This window comes from Lynx canadensis, chromosome A3 (genome assembly GCF_007474595.2).
Source record: "Lynx canadensis isolate LIC74 chromosome A3, mLynCan4.pri.v2, whole genome shotgun sequence".
NCBI classification, from domain to species: Eukaryota; Metazoa; Chordata; class Mammalia; order Carnivora; family Felidae; genus Lynx; species Lynx canadensis.
Genome location: NC_044305.1, coordinates 6,209,427 through 6,229,952, shown reverse-complemented (window position 1 = coordinate 6,229,952; position 20,526 = coordinate 6,209,427). Strand labels below are relative to the sequence as shown.

Here is a 20,526-nt window from a genome sequence, read left to right as displayed (position 1 = left end):
TGACATGGTCCGGTTTATGTTTTAAGAGATCACTCTGGCTGCTACGCAACAAAGGGAATGTTGGCAGGGAAGAGCAGAAGGAGGGGGATAAATCAGGGGACCAGGGTGGTGGCCTCTCTTCCATTTTATTTATTTATTTAAAAAAATTTTTTTTAACATTTATTTATCTTTGAGAGACAGAGAGAGGCAGAGCATGAGCAGGGGAGGGGGAGAGAGAGAGATAGAATCTGAAGCCGGCTCCAGGCTCTGAGCTGTCAGCACAGATCCCAACGTGGGGCTCGAACTCGCAAGCTGCGAGATTGTGACCTGAGCCAAAATTGGACGCTCAACCAACTGAGCCACCCAGGCGCCCCCCCCTTTTATTTTTTAATTTATTTTTTAACACTTATTTAACTCTTAACATTTTAGATGCCACCTTGATGTTCTCAATGGACACGGACGAGAATCACTTGCCCTGACTTTCAGAAAAAAAAAAAAAGCAAAGAGAGAGAAACTTTTGACATTTGAAACTGGCAGGAGATGTAAACAGAAAGAATAGTAAATAAAGGTGTAAATGGTTTTATTGAACTACATGTGCTATACACACACCTTTTTCTTTTTTTGGAAACTGACGTTTGTTTTCTACGAACCCTATTTCCATTTTCTGTTGAGACAATATACCTTTCATTCATCCAACAAATATCGAGTGCCCGCTTTGCGCCAGGCACCATTCTAAATGCCACAAAGAACACAAATGTCTAGGTCCCTTTCTCAATAAAATAAACTGTCATTTTAGTTAATAAAAATGTAATAGAAAATAGAATATATAATATAACATGTAATATAAAAATAGAATAGAATATAATAACACTATATTATCACTCCTGTTTAAAAACTTTTATTCTCTTAATGTTTTATTTGCTATAGAGCTCACTACTAAAAAAAAAAAAAAAATAAGAACTAAACAGAATACCATCACGATCCCAGAATTTACCAGACTATTCGAAGGAAAGTGGCCTACATGGTAATCGAATGGGGAAGCAGCCGTAGAAACAGAACATGGTCATTTTGGAAATAGAATGACTAAGGGAGGAAATGACAAGTTCTTGGAGAGGAAATAACTTCAAAGGAGGAAGGTGGGGGGCTGGTAGAAAATATGCCTTACAAGTGATATTCGACTGTCCCAGCATGAGCTGTGAAAAAGGGGAAATAAATAGTTTAGGAACCATTTCCAAATGTATGCTCATAAGCCATCTGTGTATTCGATTGGAGGACGCTGTGTCCACACCATGAGGACAGAGCCAGTGGCAAGAAGGCCATATGTCCCGCACCTGCAACAGCAGCTCGGCTTATGAGTTACTGAACACACAGAATTGTTCTTTTTTTTCCTTTAAAGTGTTGCTTGTCCTGAGAATCAAGAGCAGCTTCAGTGACGCACCTATCACAGGCAGTCTGTCACTTGGGGAGAAGAGCAAACAAGGAAAGAGATGAGAAAGCAGTAGGGGCCTTCCTCCCTTGGAGATGTTTGCCCTCTGGTTAACGAAAAGTACAAAGGGCTTTGTGGGATGTTCCCTCCGCTTCAGAATTTCCACTTCAGAATTTCAACTCGCTCCGAGGTTGAAAGAACGCGAGAGTCAGTTATAGATGGCGAGTACTTGAAGTTGCTTTTTTCCTACGCGAACGTTGCCCAGAGTGAGGAGATCAACAAGCACTGTGAGATCAAGGGCCAATTACACACACCTGTCTCTAACGTTCTGCGTACTCTCCTAAGACTTTTTTTAATTAAAAAACTTTTTTAAATTTTTTAAATGTGTATTTATTTTCGAGACAGAGAGAGAGAGATAGCAGGAGTGGTGGAGAGGCAGAGAGAAGGGGAGACACAGAATCCAAAGCAGGCTCCAGGCTCTGAGCTGTCAGCACAGAGCTCTACCCGGGGCTCAAACTCGTGAACTGTGAGATTATGCCCTGAGCTGAAACCAAGAGTGGGACACTTAACCCACTGAGCCACCCAGGTGCCTCTAGATAATGCATTTTAACGTGCATCAGAAAAAACTAAGAGGGGCGCCTGCGTGGCTCAGTCGGTTAAGCATCTGACTTTGGCTCAGGTCTGGATCTCACGGTTCGTGGGTTCAAGCTCCGCATCAGGCTCTGTGCTGACAGCTCAGAGCCTGGAACCTGCTTCAGTTTCTGTCTCCCCCTCTCTCCCTCTGCCCCTGCCCTGCTCATGCTCTGTCTCTCTCTGACTCAAAAATAAAGAAACATTTTCAAAAATTAAAAAAGAAAAACTAAGACTAGTTCATTGAATGTAGTTCTATAGGTAATATTGCTTAGGGAGAGTTGTTTTTAATCGGCTTAATTTAACACGTGACTTGAGTAAAACTCTGTACTGGTGGCCCATGGATATGACGTGCTGTGAATAGGCGCGAGGCCGAAGGAGTGCAGTCTTAGACGAAGCTTCCTCCTCATCCGAGGTCATACAGTCGCTGGGGACCAAACAGCACAAAACACCTTTTGTATCTCCCCTGCCTTTCCTCTTTGTTTCCCTCCAAAAAGAGAGAAAGGAGGAGGAGAGGAAAGGAAGCTAAGAAGGAAAGGACCCTACCTGTGATGTTCTTGCCCCCGCCCTCCTTCCTGGGGTGAGAGAGAAGTATAAGGAAAGAAACCATGCAGGGGGCGAGGTGTTGCAGCCACTCGGGAACGCTGCACGGCCACCCCGCTTTCAGGTGAGGTTAGGGAGGCCCCGAAAAGTTCCTAGTTTCTCACTCTCCTCCATCGATGAGCTTCTCACAAGCTGGGACTGAGCCTCAACCACTCCCAGAAGCTGCTTCCAACTAGGTATTGTAAACGATAAGTCAGGGACGTGGCTGGCTGGTCAGGAGTGAGCTTGGAGGTGGTGGAGGGGACACGGCCAGGAATACAGATGCCGGATCTCTAGGGCACAACCACCTGTAGAATGCAGTTTGATACAACATGCACCTGTCTTGGGCCAGATCTCAATTACTACAAAGCTTGGTTGATCAAATGTTGCAGCATTTCAATCCTGAGCTTGGATCAAGGGAACCTCGTGCACCGCTCTCCCCAGCACACGTTATCAAACATACAGTAGGTGCTTAATAAAGAATCATCTGGGCACCTGGGTGGTTCAGTCGGTTGAGTGTCCAACTCTTTTTTTTTTTTAAGTTTATTTATTTATTTTGGGGGGGGGGAAGAGCGTGAGCCGAGGAGGGGCAGAGACATAGGGAGAGATTAAGAATCCATAGGGAGAGAATTAAGTTGAGCGTCCGACTTCATCTCAGGTCACGATCTCACGGTCTGTGAGTTCGAGCCCCGCGTCAGGCTCTGTGCTGCCAGCTCAAAGCCTGGAGCCTGCTTCGGATTCTGTCTCTCCCTCTTTCTCTCTGCTCCTCCCCCCCTCACACTCTGTATCTCTCTCTCTCTCTCTCAAAAATAAACATTAAATACAAAACAAAAAAAAAGAATCCCAAGCAGGCTCCGATGCAGGGCTCGATCTCACAAACTGCAAGACCATAACCCGAGCTGAAATCAAAATCCAGATGCTTAACTGACCGAGCCACCCAGGCACCCTCCAACTCTTGATTTTGACTCAGGTCATGATCTCATGGTCATGAGATCGAGCCCCACATCAGGCTCTGAGCTGAGTGTGGAGCCTGCTTGAGATTCTCTTTCTGTCTCTCTCTCCCTCTGCCCCTTTCTTCAGCTCGCATGCCTCTCTCTCTCTCTAAAATAAAGTAAAATATACCTTAAAAAATAATGATAATTGTCAAATTAATAAAGCACTAACAGTGAGTTCTAATAAGGTTCCCATGAATAGGGGAAGTTGACTCAAACATGTTGATCTAGCCAAGACCCAAACCTGTTGGAAAACCACGGTATTCAGACATCAGGGACGAAAACATTTCACTTCCACCGAGTGGCTTTGGAATTTTTTTCTGGCCACAATCGCTTCCTCAAAGTCTCATTATTGGGCGATGTACGGAAGTCCTGTGATGAGTGGCTTCTTCATCTGAACCATCAGGAAGAATTCGAAGCTGGAGGGGTCAGAGTTCGATCCGTCTACAGAGAAATCGCTTATACCTTTGTGCTTGTTCACAGACACCGCCGTCATCCCCGGCCACCGGGCCATTTTCATGGGCGTTAGGAAGACAAGGAATCATTCTTTAAGTTTTTCTTTTTCACTCGTATATCTTCTCATGTCCAAGTTCACCAGGGTTATTCCCTTCTTTGTCCCCGGTGCCTATAGATACACCCACCATAGTGGCTATTTGCACCCAGAAGGATGGGAGGGAACCAGGGAGCAGATCAAGGGAATGCGTTGGGTGGCCGGCCCCATCCGCACCCAGGGCTGTCGGGTCCAGCCCAGATCTGCTCGCAGGAACAGCTGTGAAAAGAGCACTATTCACGGCCAAGTGTTTCAGACCCACACCTGTCGGCACTCCGGCACAAACTGCTACAGAAGACCTTCCCTTCCGAAGCGGCTTCTGCCGGTGTTTTCCAGGACACGGAATGGTCACCTTTAAACACAATCTCCTTAAAGGATCAAGATGAGAGTGAATGTGAGTATCTGAGTTTCTCTCTGCTGGCCTCCATTTCTTTGCAACTCTAACCATGCGAAGGGGGCCGTGACGTGTTATTTCAAATGTTCCCCCCAAGTTAGGGAAGCCCGGAAGGACGGTCCTCCAATAGCTGTCGCACCGGTGGGAGTAACTGAAAGGTGCTCTGTGTCCCGTGTTTTGAAACCAAAAAGAGAGAATTTACATTTTGTTTAAAAAGCTGTATTCTGCTCGGTTAATTTTTTTAAGCTTCCGTGTTCCTCTAAATATAAAGGTAAAGGGGGGGGGGGGGGAGAAGCGCGTTTCGGTATCCCGCGTTCAGTTAAATGACCTCGGATCCCTTTCTCCACATCCTGGAGCCTCTTCATTCGAGAACTTGTCCACTTGTACAGAGGGGTTGCTGGGGCCGAAGCTCGCTGATTTCCCTGGCCTCCCCGGCAGACAACAGCAGCTTCTCCTCAGCCTTCTCTCCTTTACCCACTTGGCTAAGTCTTTAAAAACCAGCTCCAAGAGAGTCAACCCTTCCTTATGTCGCAGGACGATGCAAGAAATCACTCAGCTGTCACTTCATTAAAAAAACAAGCAAACAAAAAAAGCCCGAATATTTCCGACACTGGAATGCAGATGACTGAACCAGAGCTGTCTCGGGCTCTACGATACCACAAATGAATTCTCTCACTACATTAGGCATGGCAAGTGGAAGGGTATTATTAACTGGGCGCCGTGGCAAATCTCAGGGCAAGTTCTGATTACGAAATGCACCATTTTGCTATCTTCCGTGACTCTTAGTTCCCTAAACCTGGCAGAACTGTACTTGGAAACGTACATGTTGCTGTGGAAAGCTATTGAAATCCATGAGGGAAGACAAAAGTTAAGGCAACAACCTCTTTCTCAGACAATTGTTTCAAAGAGGGATTCTTTTTTTTTTTTTTTTAAGTTCATTTATTTATTTTGAGAGGGGCAGAGAGAGAGCACAAGCAGGGGAGGGGCAGAGAGAGAGGGCAGGGGGGAGAGAGAATCCCAAGCAGGCTCTTGGTTTACAAAATTCTAACTGTACCGAGGGGCGTGGGTTGCAAGCATGTTTTCCTTTAATCCCAAACCTCTATAATTTCCTGGGCTCTGGTTCCTCCGGCCAGAGGGAAAGCCCCAACCAACAACTTATGTCATCTTCCAGAAAGATGCTATCCTCACAACAGCATAAATGGGGACATACCATATGCACAGTTGGTCATCCTGATTAAATTAATACTGCATTTTGGAGATTGTTCCATTTCAACTCACATACACTCTACCTCATTATTTTTTTTTTCAACATTTATTTATTTTTGGGACAGAGAGAGACAGAGCATGAACGGGGGAGGGGCAGAGAGAGAGGGAGACACAGAATCGGAAACAGGCTCCAGGTTCTGAGCCATCAGCCCAGAGCCTGACGCGGGGCTCGAACTCACGGACCGCGAGATCGTGACCTGGCTGAAGTCGGACGCTTAACTGACTGCGCCACCCAGGCGCCCCTCTACCTCATTATTTTTAATAGCTGTAGAGTATTCCATTATAAAAGTCTATCATTATGTACCAGTAATGACAGTCAAGCTATTTCCTAAATTTTTTTTCAAGTTTATTTATTTATCTTGAGAGATGGAGGGTGAGCAGGGGACGGGCAGAGAGAGAGAGAGAGGGAGAAAGAGAATCCCAAGCAGGCTCCATGCTGTCAGCATGGAGCCTGACGCGGGGCTCGATCCCACGAACCGTGAGATCATGACCTGAGCGGAAATCAAGAGTCGGACGCTTAACCGACTGAGCCACCCAGGTGCCCCTAAGCTATTTTCTGAATTCTTAGGGCAGGATCTAATTCTGATAAATGGCCACACAACTTACACAACGGAGTTAAAATGTAGTTATCAGCTTACCATTCCTCTCCCCGGGGCACACTCTGTCATTCGCTGCTCCGTGAAAATGCACATGCCAACTGGTGGAGTGGGTACCAAGCTCTGCGATTTGTGGGCCAAAAAGGCAGACTCCAGGGTCAAAACTGCCTGTGTTCCATTCTTGGTTCTGTTCCTTGCCCTCTAAGCAACGTTACGCTACTCAATCACCCTCTCTGTGCCTTAGTTTTCCCATCTCTCCAACACTAATCGCGGTAACTGCTTCATGGGACGGTGAATATCAAGGGAGATCATTAAGGCTAATTACTTATCGCAGCGCCTGGCGCAGATGTTGAAAAAGTGTCGGCTATCCTCATCTATGAGCCATTGGCTAAGTCGTAAACTATGACAGTAACAAGATGCCTGACTCAATATGCGTCCAGAAGATTAAAGGGGAGGGGGCGCCTGGGTGGCTCGGTCGGTTTAGCAGTTAAGCATCCGACTTGGACCCAGGTCATGATCTCACGGTCCTCAAGTTCAGGCCCCGGGTCGGGCTCTGTGCTGACAGCCCAGAACCTGGAGTCTGTTTCGGATTCTGTGTCTTCCTCTCTCTCTGCCTCTCCCCTGCTCGCACTCTGTCTCCTTCGAAAATAAATAAACATTAAAAAAGAAGAAGAAGACTAAAGGGGATTTTTTTCTTTGATCAATTACAGGAAATTACTATTAGCTGACACGCCATGTGTAAGAAGAAGGCTGCATTGTTGTGTAGGGTTTGCAAACTGGGAATCCTTTCCAGACCATCTCTGCTGTAACGCCTTAGGAGCCTGTCTACCCTCTCTCCTCTTTCCAGAGGTTACCTCACAGAATGCTGTTGCCCATCAACACCTCTCACAGGAGTATCATGAAGATACTTTGTTTCTTCCTCAGGATTGTCCTTCTTCCTCTGTCCTTCTTCCCTTTTTGGAGGGTGTGGGTGGGAAAATGGAGGTGGTAAGGGGATTTTGCTTACGCTCTTGGAAACTTTTTTTTTTTTTTTTAACATAAGTGCTTTTAAAAATGATGGAAAATAAATAGGCACAAACCAACCCACAGCACCGGTTCTCTCTGCTTTGATCTCTCCAAGCCTGTCTGTGTAGTTACATAGTGTGAAACACTTCCGTTTCATCCAAGGACAGACGGTTGTCTCTAACAAGGATCAAAGCGCTTTGCTCTGCTCTGGGTCTACGTCTGAGTTTCCGAGTCTGGGCTCAGCTGCGCTGTAAAGATATACAAGAGAAACTTTCACTGATGTGAAAGTCAAAGCTCCCACATCCAGGGAAAGCCTTTGTGAACTTCAGGGATTCATACTTTCCATATGTCAAAAGCTTTGAATACATACACTGTATGCTTTTTTAAAGAGATTGTGGTTTATGTGTTACTATGCTCTCCGGATCCTCAGAGGGGGAGTAGGAACAATTCTGCCACCTGCTCCTAAAGAATTCTTGGAAACAAGTCATAGAACCTATGAGACAGAAGCTAAAATGCTAAATGTGGACATTTTTCAAAGAAGGATTTTAGTAGAAGACAGGTGCCCATCTTACGAGCAATGAGGTTCCATGACATTGTAAGAGCAGGGGTCCAACCGTCACTCGCTGCTCAGGGTTCCTGCCTCATGTACCGTCTCTGTCGTTGTGTGGGGCACTCGCTTATTTATTGCTACCTGCTGTGAGCTGGTGACCTTGTGGTACGATTTATGTTCCCAAGGGAATGATGATATGCCGGCTACTTTGAAAGAAACCATCTCGGGGTCTCTTGTATCCCCGGCTGCGAACTTTTTAATTTTAGGAATACAGGAGTCCAGAGGGTGGGGATAGCGCTTGTATCAGCTGTGATGCTGATCTGACCCTTGTGAGGGGGGTGGGGAGGAGGAGGCAAGCAGGAAAGGGCAGAGAGACAGAGTCTCAAGTTGCGAGCAGGTGGCTGTTAGTCTTGGCTATAACATAACCGGGCAGGGTGGGGAGCAGGGGTGATTCAGGGCAGATCACTTGTTAAGAGGAGCCCTGCGCTGAGTCAAAATGCTCTAGCCTCCTGCCCATTAACTTTGGCTTCGCAAAGGAAAACAGTGTAGGGACTCTAAGACCCCAGCAGCAGGCTGGACTCAGCCCCAGAGCATGTCATTTGGCCCAAGAAGTTATATTCTAAAATGTGTGTGAGTGTGCCAGTCTCCAGCACTCGGCCTGCCTCACTCACACCCACTCCTGCGATCATGCGAGCCTGCTGCAGCCCAGGGATGTCTTTCAAGCAGCTTCTTCTGAAAGCACATGCATTTAGACTTTAGCGGATCAGAGCAAGAGGTTGACTTGGATTTGGAGAGGCCATTCGGGCTCAGGAGTCAGGCACACTTGAGTTTGACTCTCCTCTGCCACCGCGGGCTGCTGGGTGACCTGAGGCAGGTCATGTGATCTCTCCCGGTCTCAGGCATACGCCGCTCTGAAATGAGGTAAACCCGAAGACAGCATCTCCCAGGGTCCCCCGTCCTGCCCTAGCGCTCCGAGTTTCTGCCGCTTCGCTCTTCCAAGTGAACTAAAGAAAATAAAAATGGAGACCAGAGCAGAAAGGCAAGCCGGGCTCTTGCAGGGTCTCAAGCTGTGTCCGCCTCCCTGGTCCAGAGAGTGATGAGCGGTGAAGAAGCATAGAAATGAAGCTTCAGCAGGTGACATCTCTGTAGGCTCGTCTCAACCGGTTCCGCTTAGACTGGTTGCTGCCGCTGCTGCCTCTCTATGCCGCTGCAGAAGACAGAAAGTACAAGCACCAACTGTCTCCATCTGCTTCTTATTTTCCCCGGCCCATTCTGCGTCCCTCCTCCCTTCTCCGGCACTTGTGATCCTGCCCTGTTTTCAAGACCCGCCTCAAAGACCGCCTGCCATCCTTCACGACCTCCTCCCTACAGCTATCCTAAATCCAGCCTGCCCCCCATCTCCCACCCAGACTGGGTGACTGGCTTCCATGAGGCTCTTTGGCCTCCCCGTAGCCGCCCCGCCAATCCCTTTCACCCAGCTAGCAGATATATAGGCAGCAGCCAATAGGGAATCAAGCCCCACATCCCTTGTTTACTTCTCTCCGGCCAGTTCATCTTTCAGTTCCTCCGGCCCACCACACACACACACACACACACACACACACACACACACACTCCGTCACTCCAGCCCTCACACATTTCTCTTCCCCTGCCTCGATGATCATCCCCCCCGTCGAGATCTGACTAACTCCTACCCACCCCCAGAGCACGCCCCCCTTTCTCCCTACCCCAATAATATTTCTCACCACTTCCTGTATTTTCCATCATTGCCCTTAAGAGAAGTAGAAACCCTATATTGATTTCTGTGAAAATCTGATGGGAGTTGATCTCCTCTGCTGCAACATGCGTTGGTGTAAGGTCAGGCTGTGCTCTGTCTCCAGCAGAGCCCTGGGCGTATAGTAAATGCTTAACACAATCTTCCCGAACAAATGCACGAATGCCCGAACGAACAACATCCCAGATTTCTCCAGTTGTAGCTAATTACTCTCCCAGCTCATTGCCGATTCAACATAGATTAACACATTGCATCTGGCAGCCGTGGGAAGGTCTCCCAGAAAGGGAATCGTATTCTCTGCCTTTTTGTTTCTTTCTTCCAAGTGCACATTTTCCTTGCCCCTCTTCCAGCTGCTGCACGAAGAAGGGCATTTGAGGGAAATGCCCCTTTTGGAGACTAGTTAGCACCGTTTCTTCCACGGCTCGCAGGATCCGACTCCCAGCGTGCCCACGGGGAACAAAAATATAAACATATGTCCTCCTTCGTGTCTTAAATATCTACGCAAACGTTTCCAAATTCACACCCTATTTTAAATTTTAAATTTTTTTTTTCAATGTTTATTTATTTTTGGGACAGAGAGAGACAGAGCATGAACGGGGGAGGGGCAGAGAGAGAGGGAGACACAGAATCGGAAACAGGCTCCAGGCTCTGAGCCATCAGCCCAGAGCCTGACGCGGGGTTCGAACTCACGGACCGCGAGATCGTGACCTGGCTGAAGTCGGACGCTTAACCGACTGCGCCACCCAGGCGCCCCCACACCCTATTTTAAAAACACCCTGTGAGTGGCCCCAGAGATGATCGCGTTGGTTGTTAGGTTGCCTTCGCTGAGCTGACGGTTGTCTCCATGCCTTGTCCATAAAGAGCTTGGCACGGCACCAGGAACACAGGTGTGGGACAAGTGTTTGTTGCTATTTCTTCCTCTCCCCCCACTGCCAGCCTGCCCAAACAAAGTCCGGCTTGCCCCGTCTGGATTCCTTCTTCAGAGTGCCTACAACATCAGCGTCTCAGTCGTGCGTGGGTGCAGAGAAGGAGGCTAGCCTTCCATGGGTGGTCAGGGATGCCTCGGCAGGAGGTGACTTTTGAGCGGAGGCCTGAAGGAGGAGCCAGTCATGCAAAGATCTGGCGGAAGAGTGTTCTGGGCAGGAGGCATAGCAAGGGCAAAGGTCCTGAGGTGGACGTAAGCTTAGCGCATCTGGGAGAAGAAACCAACGTGGCCGAAGGAAAATTAGTGGATGGAGAAGGGGGCTAGGGGGGCGATCAGGCAGAGAGTGTAGGTTTTGTTCCAAGTGTATGTCTAAGCAATTGGGGGTTTTTTTTTTTTAAATTTTTTTTTTTTCAACGTTTATTTATTTTTGGGACAGAGAGAGACAGAGCATGAACGGGGGAGGGGCAGAGAGAGAGGGAGACACAGAATCGGAAACAGGCTCCAGGCTCTGAGCCATCAGCCCAGAGCCTGACGCGGGGCTCGAACTCACGGACCGCGAGATCGTGACCTGGCTGAAGTCGGACACTTAACCAACTGCGCCACCCAGGCGCCCCAGCAATTGGAGGTTTTTAAACCAGAAACCAACATGATCTGATTGGTGTATGTAAATATTTATGTGTATAAATGTCCGGAGAATGGATTGTAAGGGGAATGCGCAATAATAGATATGAGGAGAGCAGTTAGAGGCTAAGTGACCTTAGACAAGTCATTTCACCTCCCTGAGCCTCGGTTTCCTCCTCTGTAAAATGAGGACAAGAAAAGACACCTCTGAGGCTTCTAAGATTTCAGTGATATGACTGCAGTTCCCCCAACACAGAGTAAGGCCCCATTCAATATAGTCCACGGTTTTCTTTTTTAAAAAATATTTATTTTTGAGAGAGAGAGAGAGCCCACAAGTGGGGGGGGGGTGCAGAAAGAGAGGGGAGCGGAGGCTCCAAAGCCAGCTCCCCACCGTCAGCACAGAGCCCGATGCGGAGCTTGAACTTGGGAACCTTGAGGTCACGATCTGAGCTAAAGTCAGACACTTAACCGACCGAGCCTCCCAGGCGCCCCGATATAGTCTACTGTTTTCCAGGTGAAGAAAGACCCCCCAAGGTTCCTCTCTGGTGTTTAATTCTTCCTTTGGAACAGAAACTTTGATACGCTTTGTTATTCAAACTCTGAGACATCAGTGGGTTGCATGAGGTGTCCAGAGACATCCCTGCCAATTGGAACGAAATCTCGCGCAGAAGGGCGTCCTGTGCCAGCAGCACACGTAGGATTTTCCTTTGCTGGGAGGTTACATCCCGTAAGGTACGCGCGTTTGCAGACAGCAGGCTGGAAGCATGAAGTAAACCTTGTCTCCGGAACTAGACCGGGGCTGTCCATCGTGGACCGCCGTGGGTGCCCGTGGGTGGGTGATCATACAAGCCCCCTGTGCGCTCTGGAAGATAATCCACTGCCTTTCACAATAGGCAAGCGCATCAACCACGCTGATGCCAGTCGGGACACTCCCCAGCAGCTGCCCAAATGCAGCAACTGCGCCGTCGGGACATACACACCATCTTCTTTCCAGACAGACGCGAGCACGTCTCAGACGACCAGCTTTCTCTTTTCCAGACGCATCAGGCGGGTTTCATGAGATTGTGATGATGGGTTAGAGACTGTGTTGTTGTTGTTGTTGTTTTTCTTGCCAGTGTGGACAGTTGAAGTATAATTTTCAGAAAGGTAAAATCATGACCCTCATGAAAACGTAAAACGAACTCCTGCCAAAGGTTTCATTAAACGGATTAATGAATGAGAGAACCACTAGAATGTGAAAACTAGGTCAAAGAGCATTTGAGAATCTAGGTATTTGTAGGCAATTTAATAAAGGAATATCAAGGGGTGCCTGCCTGGGTGGCTCGGTTGAGTGTCCAATCTCGGCTCCGGTCGTGATCTCACGGTTCGTGAGTTCGAGCCCCGCGTCAGGCTCTCTGCTGTCCCTGCGGAGCCCACTCCGGGTCCTCTGTCGCCCTCTCTCTTTGCCCCTCCCCGGCATGCGCTCTCTCTCTCTCTCTCTTGCAAAAACAAATAAACACTTTTTAAAAAATAAAGGAATACTAAGAAGGGATTGCAGGGCTCGTTCTAAATCCGGTGAAAGTCTGACAAAGTATTACACCGCAAACTTTCAAGTTCTTTTCTTACCATACAGAGATGATTCGCCTCTTTAGGAAAAAATCTACAAAGTAGCACGGAGCTTCACTCAATCCTGGCCTTTAATCCATCCTCTTTATGAGGCTCTAAAACTGTGTTCCCTCTAAATGCTTCATCTCTGCCAGCTTCTCCAAGCCGAGCACCCACATTCACTGGAAATGCGCTTAGAACACATTTGCGGGACAGGAATTGAGTGTACAGATTAGCTAGGTCCTGCAGCCCATTTTCTGGACATCTCAGGGGTCATTTTCACCGAAAGCCGCCTGAGGGGCTGGGCAGAGAGTCACGGAGAGCATCCTTTTTGACCCTACTCTAGACAGAAACAGGGACTCTCATCTTGGTGCTGTCTCTCTATCTCTTGAAGACTTGAACACAGGTACATTACACTACTCGTCCTTATCTACCCACTAACTCAACAAGCAGACGATGAGCACCTACCATGGGCCAGAAGCTGGGGATGCGGTGAGAGCCAGGGAGGTGCGCTCTCTTGGAGCCTGTGCCCGGACACAGACGCCAAATAGATGATCACCGACTTAATGAATTACATGTGAAGGTCGTCAGTACGGACCTGGAAACGCATTGAGCAAAAAAAAAAAAAAATGGAGAGAACTAGGTGGGTCTGGGAGAGTCTGAGCGTGAAGAAATCCTTCGGCGAGGAAGAGACGTCTAAGATGCGTCTAGAAAGATGAGTGGGTCTCACTGGGCACAAAGCTGCTGACTATTTGGGGTGGAGGGTGTAGCCTGTGTGAAGGACTCAGGCCCCACGAAGGGCGGGGTGTGTGGGGCGATGAGGAACTGATACCCTGAGCCTTGGAAATGTAGGCGAGAGTGGAATTGCGTAGGGCCCTGAGGGTTTGGGCAGAGTTGGGGCTACAGGGGAGCCCCAGGAGGCTCACAGAGCGGACCAACCCATGATCAAAACTGGTATCCCCGAACTCAAGCACGGGGAACGGTGCTGTACCTCGTGAACACTGAGCCAAGGTTGGCTGCGTTTGGGAAGGAATAAGTGACCGGCTAAGGGGACACTGCATGGGTCTCACCCCCAGAAGGCAAGCCGTGTTTATTAGCCCTAACTGGGCTCTCTGCTTTTCACTGTCACCCCGTAAACTCACTCCGCCTCCAACCGGTGGGATTTGCACCATCCCTCTCAGGTGAGCATTTCGGTTCACACCGATGGGAGAGGAGACACCCACGGGCAGGGATGCCCTTCACGACACACATGCCCGTAACGCTGCGGAACCGTGTTCCCTCTTTTAAAAAAGAGTTGGAGGGGCGCCTGGGTGGCTCGGTCTGTTAAGCATCTGACTTCGGCTCAGGGCATGATCTCGTGGCTTGTGAGTTCCAGCGCTGCGTCAGGCTCTGTACTGATGGCTCGGAGCCCGGAGCCCGCTTCGGATTCTGTGTCTCCCTCTCTCTCTGCCCCTCCCCCGCTTGCACTCTGTCTCTCTCTCAAAAATGAATAAACATTTACAAATTTTTTTAATTAAAAAAAAATAAGTTGGAGCACCTGGGTAGGCTCAGTTGGTTGAGTGTCCTGCCTCGGCGCAGGTCATGATCTCACAGTTCCTGAGTTCGAGCCCCTCGTCGGGCTCTCTGCTGTCAGTGTAGAACCCGCTTCAGATCTTCTGTCCCCCTCTCTTTCTACCCCTTCCCTGCTTGTGCTCTCTCTCTCTCTCTCTCTCTCTCTCTCTCTCTCAAAGGCAATACACCTTTGAAAAATAAATTTTAAGTGAAATGAGTTAATGGTGGAGTGTAGCAGGGAGGTGACCCCTTCCCAAGTTATCCACTCACAGGGGCATGAAGGCTGTAGCCAGTTCTCTAGTTTTCAGTAGTCTGGGCATTTCCAAGAATGTGTTACAAAAACATTTCAAGTTTCCATGACAAAGATTTTAAAACAAACGCAGCATCCAACAAAGAGCTCATGCGCAGGTCATGGGGTGTGAGGAAATGGGCAGTCTCACACCCGGGGGTGGGGGGGTGGGGGGAGTATAAATGGGTCAGCCATGCCTGAGGGCAGTGAGGGAAGGAGGAGCCCCAATGACCGCCCTGCCAACTTCCCACCTAGAAATTTCTCTGGGGTTGCAGATATTTAGCTACGAAGATGATCATCTTAGCGTTGTCATAGCTAAAAACTGGAATTAGCTAAAATGTCCCAGAACCTGAGGGAAAGGCATGATTCATTCTTACAAGGGAAAACAGGACTGCTATTTAGAAGGATACTGAACAGGGGCGCCTGGGTGGCTCAGTCAGTTGAGCGTCCAGCTTCAGCTCAGGTCATGATCTCACAGTATGTGGGTTTGAGCCCCGCGTCGGGCTCTGTGCTGACAGCTTGGAGCCTGGAGCCTCCTTCGGATTCTGGGTCTCCCTCCCCTGCTTGTGCCCTCTTTCTCTCTCTCATATAAATAAGCATTAAATAGATAGATGGATAGATAGATAGATAGATAGATAGATACTGAAGAAAGCAATTTATTAACACAAAGATGTTCATAATCTATTATTAGTGGGAAAAAAAGATTGTAGCATACGATCCCATTAAGTTTTAAAAATATAACTGACTTGGGGGGCCTGGGCGGCTCAGTTGGCTAAGCATCCGACTTCGGCTCAGGTCATGATTTCACAGTTTGTGGGTTCGAGCCCCACATCAGGCTCTGTGCCGACAGCTCAGAGCCTGGAGCCTGCTTCAGATTCTGTGTCTCCCTCTCTCTCTGACCTTCCCCTGTTCCGTCTCTATCTGTCAAAAATAAACATTAAAAAAATTAAAAAAAATTTTTTTAATGTTTATTTATTTTTGACAGAGAGAAAGAGAGAGAGAGAGACAGAGCATGAGCAGCGGAGGGGCAGAGAGAGAGGCTCAACACGGGGCTCGAACTCACAGACCGTGAGATCATTACCTGAGCCGAAGTCGGACCCTCAACCGACTGAGCCACCCAGGCGCCCCTAAAAAAATTTTTTTTAATTCAACTGACATGCAATGCCTGGAGGACTCAGTCAATTGAGCATCCGACTCTTGATTTTGGCTCAGGTTATGATCTCACAATTGTGGGATCAAGCCCCCCACATTGGACTCCAGGCTGGGTATGGAGCCTACTTGAGATTCTCTCTCTCTCTCTCTCTCTCTCTCTCTCTCTCTCTCTCTCTCTCCCCCCTTTTCTCTCTGCCCCTCTGTCATGTGCTTTCTAAATTAATTAATTAAAGGAAATACAACTGACTCTAGGTGCATATATATGAACAAATGTGCACAAGATGTCAGGTCATGAACCAAAGAAGTGACAGTGGTTATCTGTGGCAGCCATTTCTGTTCCCTTCTATTTGCCTATCACTATTTTATATCCCTCTGTAATGGATTTTTATTTCTTTGCAGTAAGAAGAAAGTTCCATGCACAAAAATTGTTCGTAATCCCCTAGGATCTCAATTGCAGGAGGTTTCACGTGGGACTTCTCAGTGCCTATTTGTCTGCATTCTACTTACTGCTTCTCAGATACATACACATGTCACAGTGTTTCTCTAAATCCATACTGACCTGACTGTGTGTTTAAGGTGATGCTTTTTAGCAGTTGGACATCCAATTCCATTTTTGTAACAGAAAAAACTTTATGCAAAAAAAAAAAAAAAAAAAAGGCCACACTTCTTCACAAGCATAATGGGATCGTTGGTCATTTTTGCTTTGTTTTATTTGTAAATTGCATGTACTAGGAGCTAATAAGCATCAAAAGTATAATTAACTAAATTTAATTGAAGAAAGAAAAAAAAGCACCTGGAAGGATAAATACTTAAAATGGTATGAAAAGTTACCTCTGAGTGGCGGGATTATGGGTAATTTTCACAGATTTCTTTTTTTCTTCTCTGTATTTCCCAATTTCTCTGTGTTAAGTGTGCACTAATATAGCAACAGGTGATTCCATTAAGCCCCACAGAAACAAGTCGCCTTCATTTAATTCGGCAGAAAGTTCAAATAAGAAGGAGGTTTGCTTACCCATTGCTGCCATTGCTATGAGGTGATTTTCCTTTGAGGGTCAGGGGGCGAACAGAAAGAGCATGAGTTCTGAGAATTAGGGAGACTGGGTTTTGATCCTGGCTGCGTGACCACAGATAGACCGGTCCTTAACCGTTGTGTCTCTGCTTCCTCACTCACCAATTAGTGAACATTTACCGAGCATCTCCTATGCACCTGAGTGTGTGCTCGATGCTGGGGACAGAGCAGCAAATAGGTGAGCTATGGTCCCGGTAGTCACAAAACTTCCAGCCCAATCCAGGAGAAAGATAATAAGGACCAGACAGAGGGCGCTGTTATAGCTAGGACAGTAACCGCCAACCTCTACAGAGCGCCTACTGACTGCCAGGCACTGTTCAGTGAGCTTTGCGTACATAACAACCCATTGAATTCTTACCCCTACCCCGGGAGATATTAACATTAGTCCCATTTTACAGACCAGGAAACTGAGGCCCAGAGAGAGTAGCCAATTTGCTCCAAGGCACACAGCTAAGAAGTGGCAGGGTCAGGATTTCCACTCAACTATGTGTTGGCTGCACTCGCGCACACAGGTCATGGCCGTCACGAATTAAAACAGTGGCTGTTGGTGGGAATGCAAACTGGCGCAGCCGCTCTGGAAAACAGTGTGGAGGTTCCTCAAAAAATTAAAACTAGATCTACCCTATGGCCCAGCAATAGCACTGCTAGGAATTTACCCAAGGGATACAGGAGTGCTGACGCATAGGGGCACTTGTACCCCAATGTTTATAGCAGCACTTTCAACAATAGCCGAATTATGGAAGGAGCCTAAATGTCCATCAACTGATGAATGGATAAAGAAGTTGTGGTTTATATACACAATGGAATACTACTTGGCAATGAGAAAGAATGAAATCTGGCCTTTTGCAGCAATGTGGATGGAATGGAGAATGTTATGCTAAGTGAAATAAGCCATACAGAGAAAGACAGATACCATATGTTTTCACTCTTATGTGGATCCTGAGAAACTTAACAGAAACCCATGGGGGAGGGGAGGGGGGGAAAAGAGGTTAGAGTGGGAGACAGCCAAAGCATAAGAGACTCTTAAAAACTGACAACAAACTGAGGGTTGATGGGGGGTGGGAGGGAGGGAAAAGTGGGTGATGGGCATTGAGAAGGGCACCTGTTGGGATGAGCACTGGGTGTTGTAGGGAAACCAATTGGACGATAAATTTCATATATTAAAAAAAACAACAACAAAAACCCGAATTAAAACAGTGCGGTGAGAGTACGTTTGGGACACTCCAGAAGTTAGACTTCCCCGAGGATATGACCTTCCACCGGACCCCTAAAGGGGAGGCAGGACTAAATCAGGCAGAGAGCAGGGCCGAGAGCCTGTGGGGTGGTGGAAACCCACGAATGCGCTCCAGTGTTTCTCAGCCAGCGGTGTGGGTAGAATGGTTTTCGGCCACAGAAATGACGATGAATTCTTTCTCCTCCCGCCCCCAGACCCTCCTGGCCAGAGCACTCTATGACAACCACCCAGACTCTTTCTACGAGCTGGCTTTCTGCAGAGGAGACATCTTGACCATTCTAGAACAAAATGTGCCAGAAAGCGAGGGCTGGTGGAAGTGTCTGCTCCACGGGCGGCAAGGTCTGGCCCCTGCCAACCGCCTCCAACTGCTCCCTGAGGTGCCCGCAGACAGGCCCTGCCCCCCCTCCCTGAGAGGCCCGGGGGAAGCCCTCACCAGCTCCAAGGAGACCTACCAGGCGCCCACCCTGCTCAAGCCCCCGACTCCAGGCCCCGTCTACGAGCACATGAAGAGCTGGGTGGAGGGGCCCCCACCCACCACCGCCCAAGTCTACGAACTCCCTGCCCCGCCCTCCAGAACCGGAATCATCTGTGAAAAGACCCTAAGCTTTCCGCAACAGGTATGCGTGTTTCCAAGTCAAACAGGTGGGGCAAAGGGTGTGTAAACTCAGGCAGGGGCTTCCCTCTGCCTTGAGTTCTTGGTGTCCTTCAGGAGATTAAATGTGCAAAGTGGGGACCTAAACCAGGCGTGATCCGGTGAACTTGTATTTGGCCCCCACTTCAGTTAGCACTGATATTCTCGACACCCCGGTGATTCCCTCGCTCTCCAAGACATCCATGCTTTACAGGAAATCAAATGTTGAGTGCACCTGCTCACAAAAGTATTATGGATTTTCCCGGCACTAGGATGGGTTCAGGGGCGAGAAATTACTCGACAGGCTTAACATCTACACTCCCTTCAACCAAGAAACTTGACTCCCAGAATTGCTACAGAACTACACAAGAAGGCAAAGCTATATCTGGATGAGGAGGCCATGACCATTGTAGCATTTTTTGTTGTAGGGAAGAATCAAAGATGCCTAAACGTTTGTCAATGGGGAGATTGGATGGGGAGATTGGTTACAGAAGTTTTGGCATACCTCTGCAACATATTAGGCATGCGAAAAAAAGATGGAATCGTTCTTGGAGGCAAAAAAGAGCCATTTAAACAAAAAACAACCAAAAACCAAAATGATCCGTGTGTATGTATGTGTGCATGCTCACACGTTGAAAGACCACACACCGGGGCCCCTGGGTGGCTCAGTGGTTAAGCATCCCACTTCGGCTCAGGTCACGATCTCACGGTTTGTGAGTTCGAGCCCCGCATCAGGCTCTGTGCTGACAGCTCAGAGCCCGAGGCCTGCTTTGGACTCTGTGTCTCCCTTTCTCTCTGCCCCTCCCCTGCTCACGCTGTGTCTCTCTCTCCTTCAAAAGTAAATTTAAAATATTTTAAGAAAGAAAGAAAGAAAGAAAGAAAGAAAGAAAGAAAGAAAGAAAACACACACCATCAGTGGTTCCTCTTTGGAAGTGGAATTGGTTAAGGAGAAAGTGAAAGAAGGCGTCCAGCAGGGACCTTTATTTCATTCACTCCTGTGTCCCCAGCACCTGGGACTGTGACTCCCATAGGTTGGTACTCAGTAAATATACAATGAGCAGAGAGATCAGAAAATGGATTTGTGTGTTATATATGGCCTGTATGACAACTGCGATTTTAAAAAATAGCACTTAAAAAACAGAGGAAAAGAAGCACTAGGTAAACGCAGAAGAAAAACTTTTTTTAAGAAGGAAAGCAATTTAAAAATCTTTTTAATGTTTATTTTTGAGAGAGGGAGAGACAGAGTGTGAGTGGGAGGGGCAGAGAGAGAGAGGAAGACAGAATCTTGGGCTCCAGGCTCTGAGCCATCAGCACAGAGCCCGACGCGGGGCTCGAACCCACGAACTGTGAGATCATGACCTGAGCCGAGGTCAGACGCTTAAGCAACTGAGCCACCCAGGCGCCCCGCAGTGAAAGCAATTTAGAGAAGAAAGGAGAAAAACAGCGTATCGTTTTCCCCCAGGCCCAGGCCTTGATGAGGGGCTAGGTGTGCAGAACGCATCTGCACGGTCTTCAGCCACTGTGGCGTTTCCCGCATTGTTCGCTTTGCTCTCGGCTCAAAGGACACTTCCCACCTGGCCAGAGCTCTGGGCAGGGGTCCTGGCTAAGTGTGTGTCCAGGAAGGACTCTCCCCCTGGTGTGCGTGCTGGGGGCCCTGGGAAGTTTCCACTAACCACCCAGGCCTCCTCCACACCACCTCCAATGACCTCTTCAAACGGAAAGGTGT

At 48.2% G+C, this 20,526-nt stretch overlaps 1 protein-coding gene across 3 annotated transcripts in view; it reads left to right on the top strand.

Annotated features, from left to right (window-relative positions):
* The window catches only part of CASS4 (Cas scaffold protein family member 4), a 37,873-nt gene that overhangs the window by 4,983 nt on the left and 12,364 nt on the right, over positions 1 to 20,526 (top strand). For all 3 annotated transcript variants that reach the window (XM_030309340.1, XM_030309339.1, XM_030309342.1), the window contains exon 2: positions 18,364 to 18,786. In XM_030309340.1, the coding sequence (XP_030165200.1) occupies positions 18,364 to 18,786 (423 nt within the window). The remainder of the gene's footprint in view (positions 1 to 18,363; positions 18,787 to 20,526) is intronic.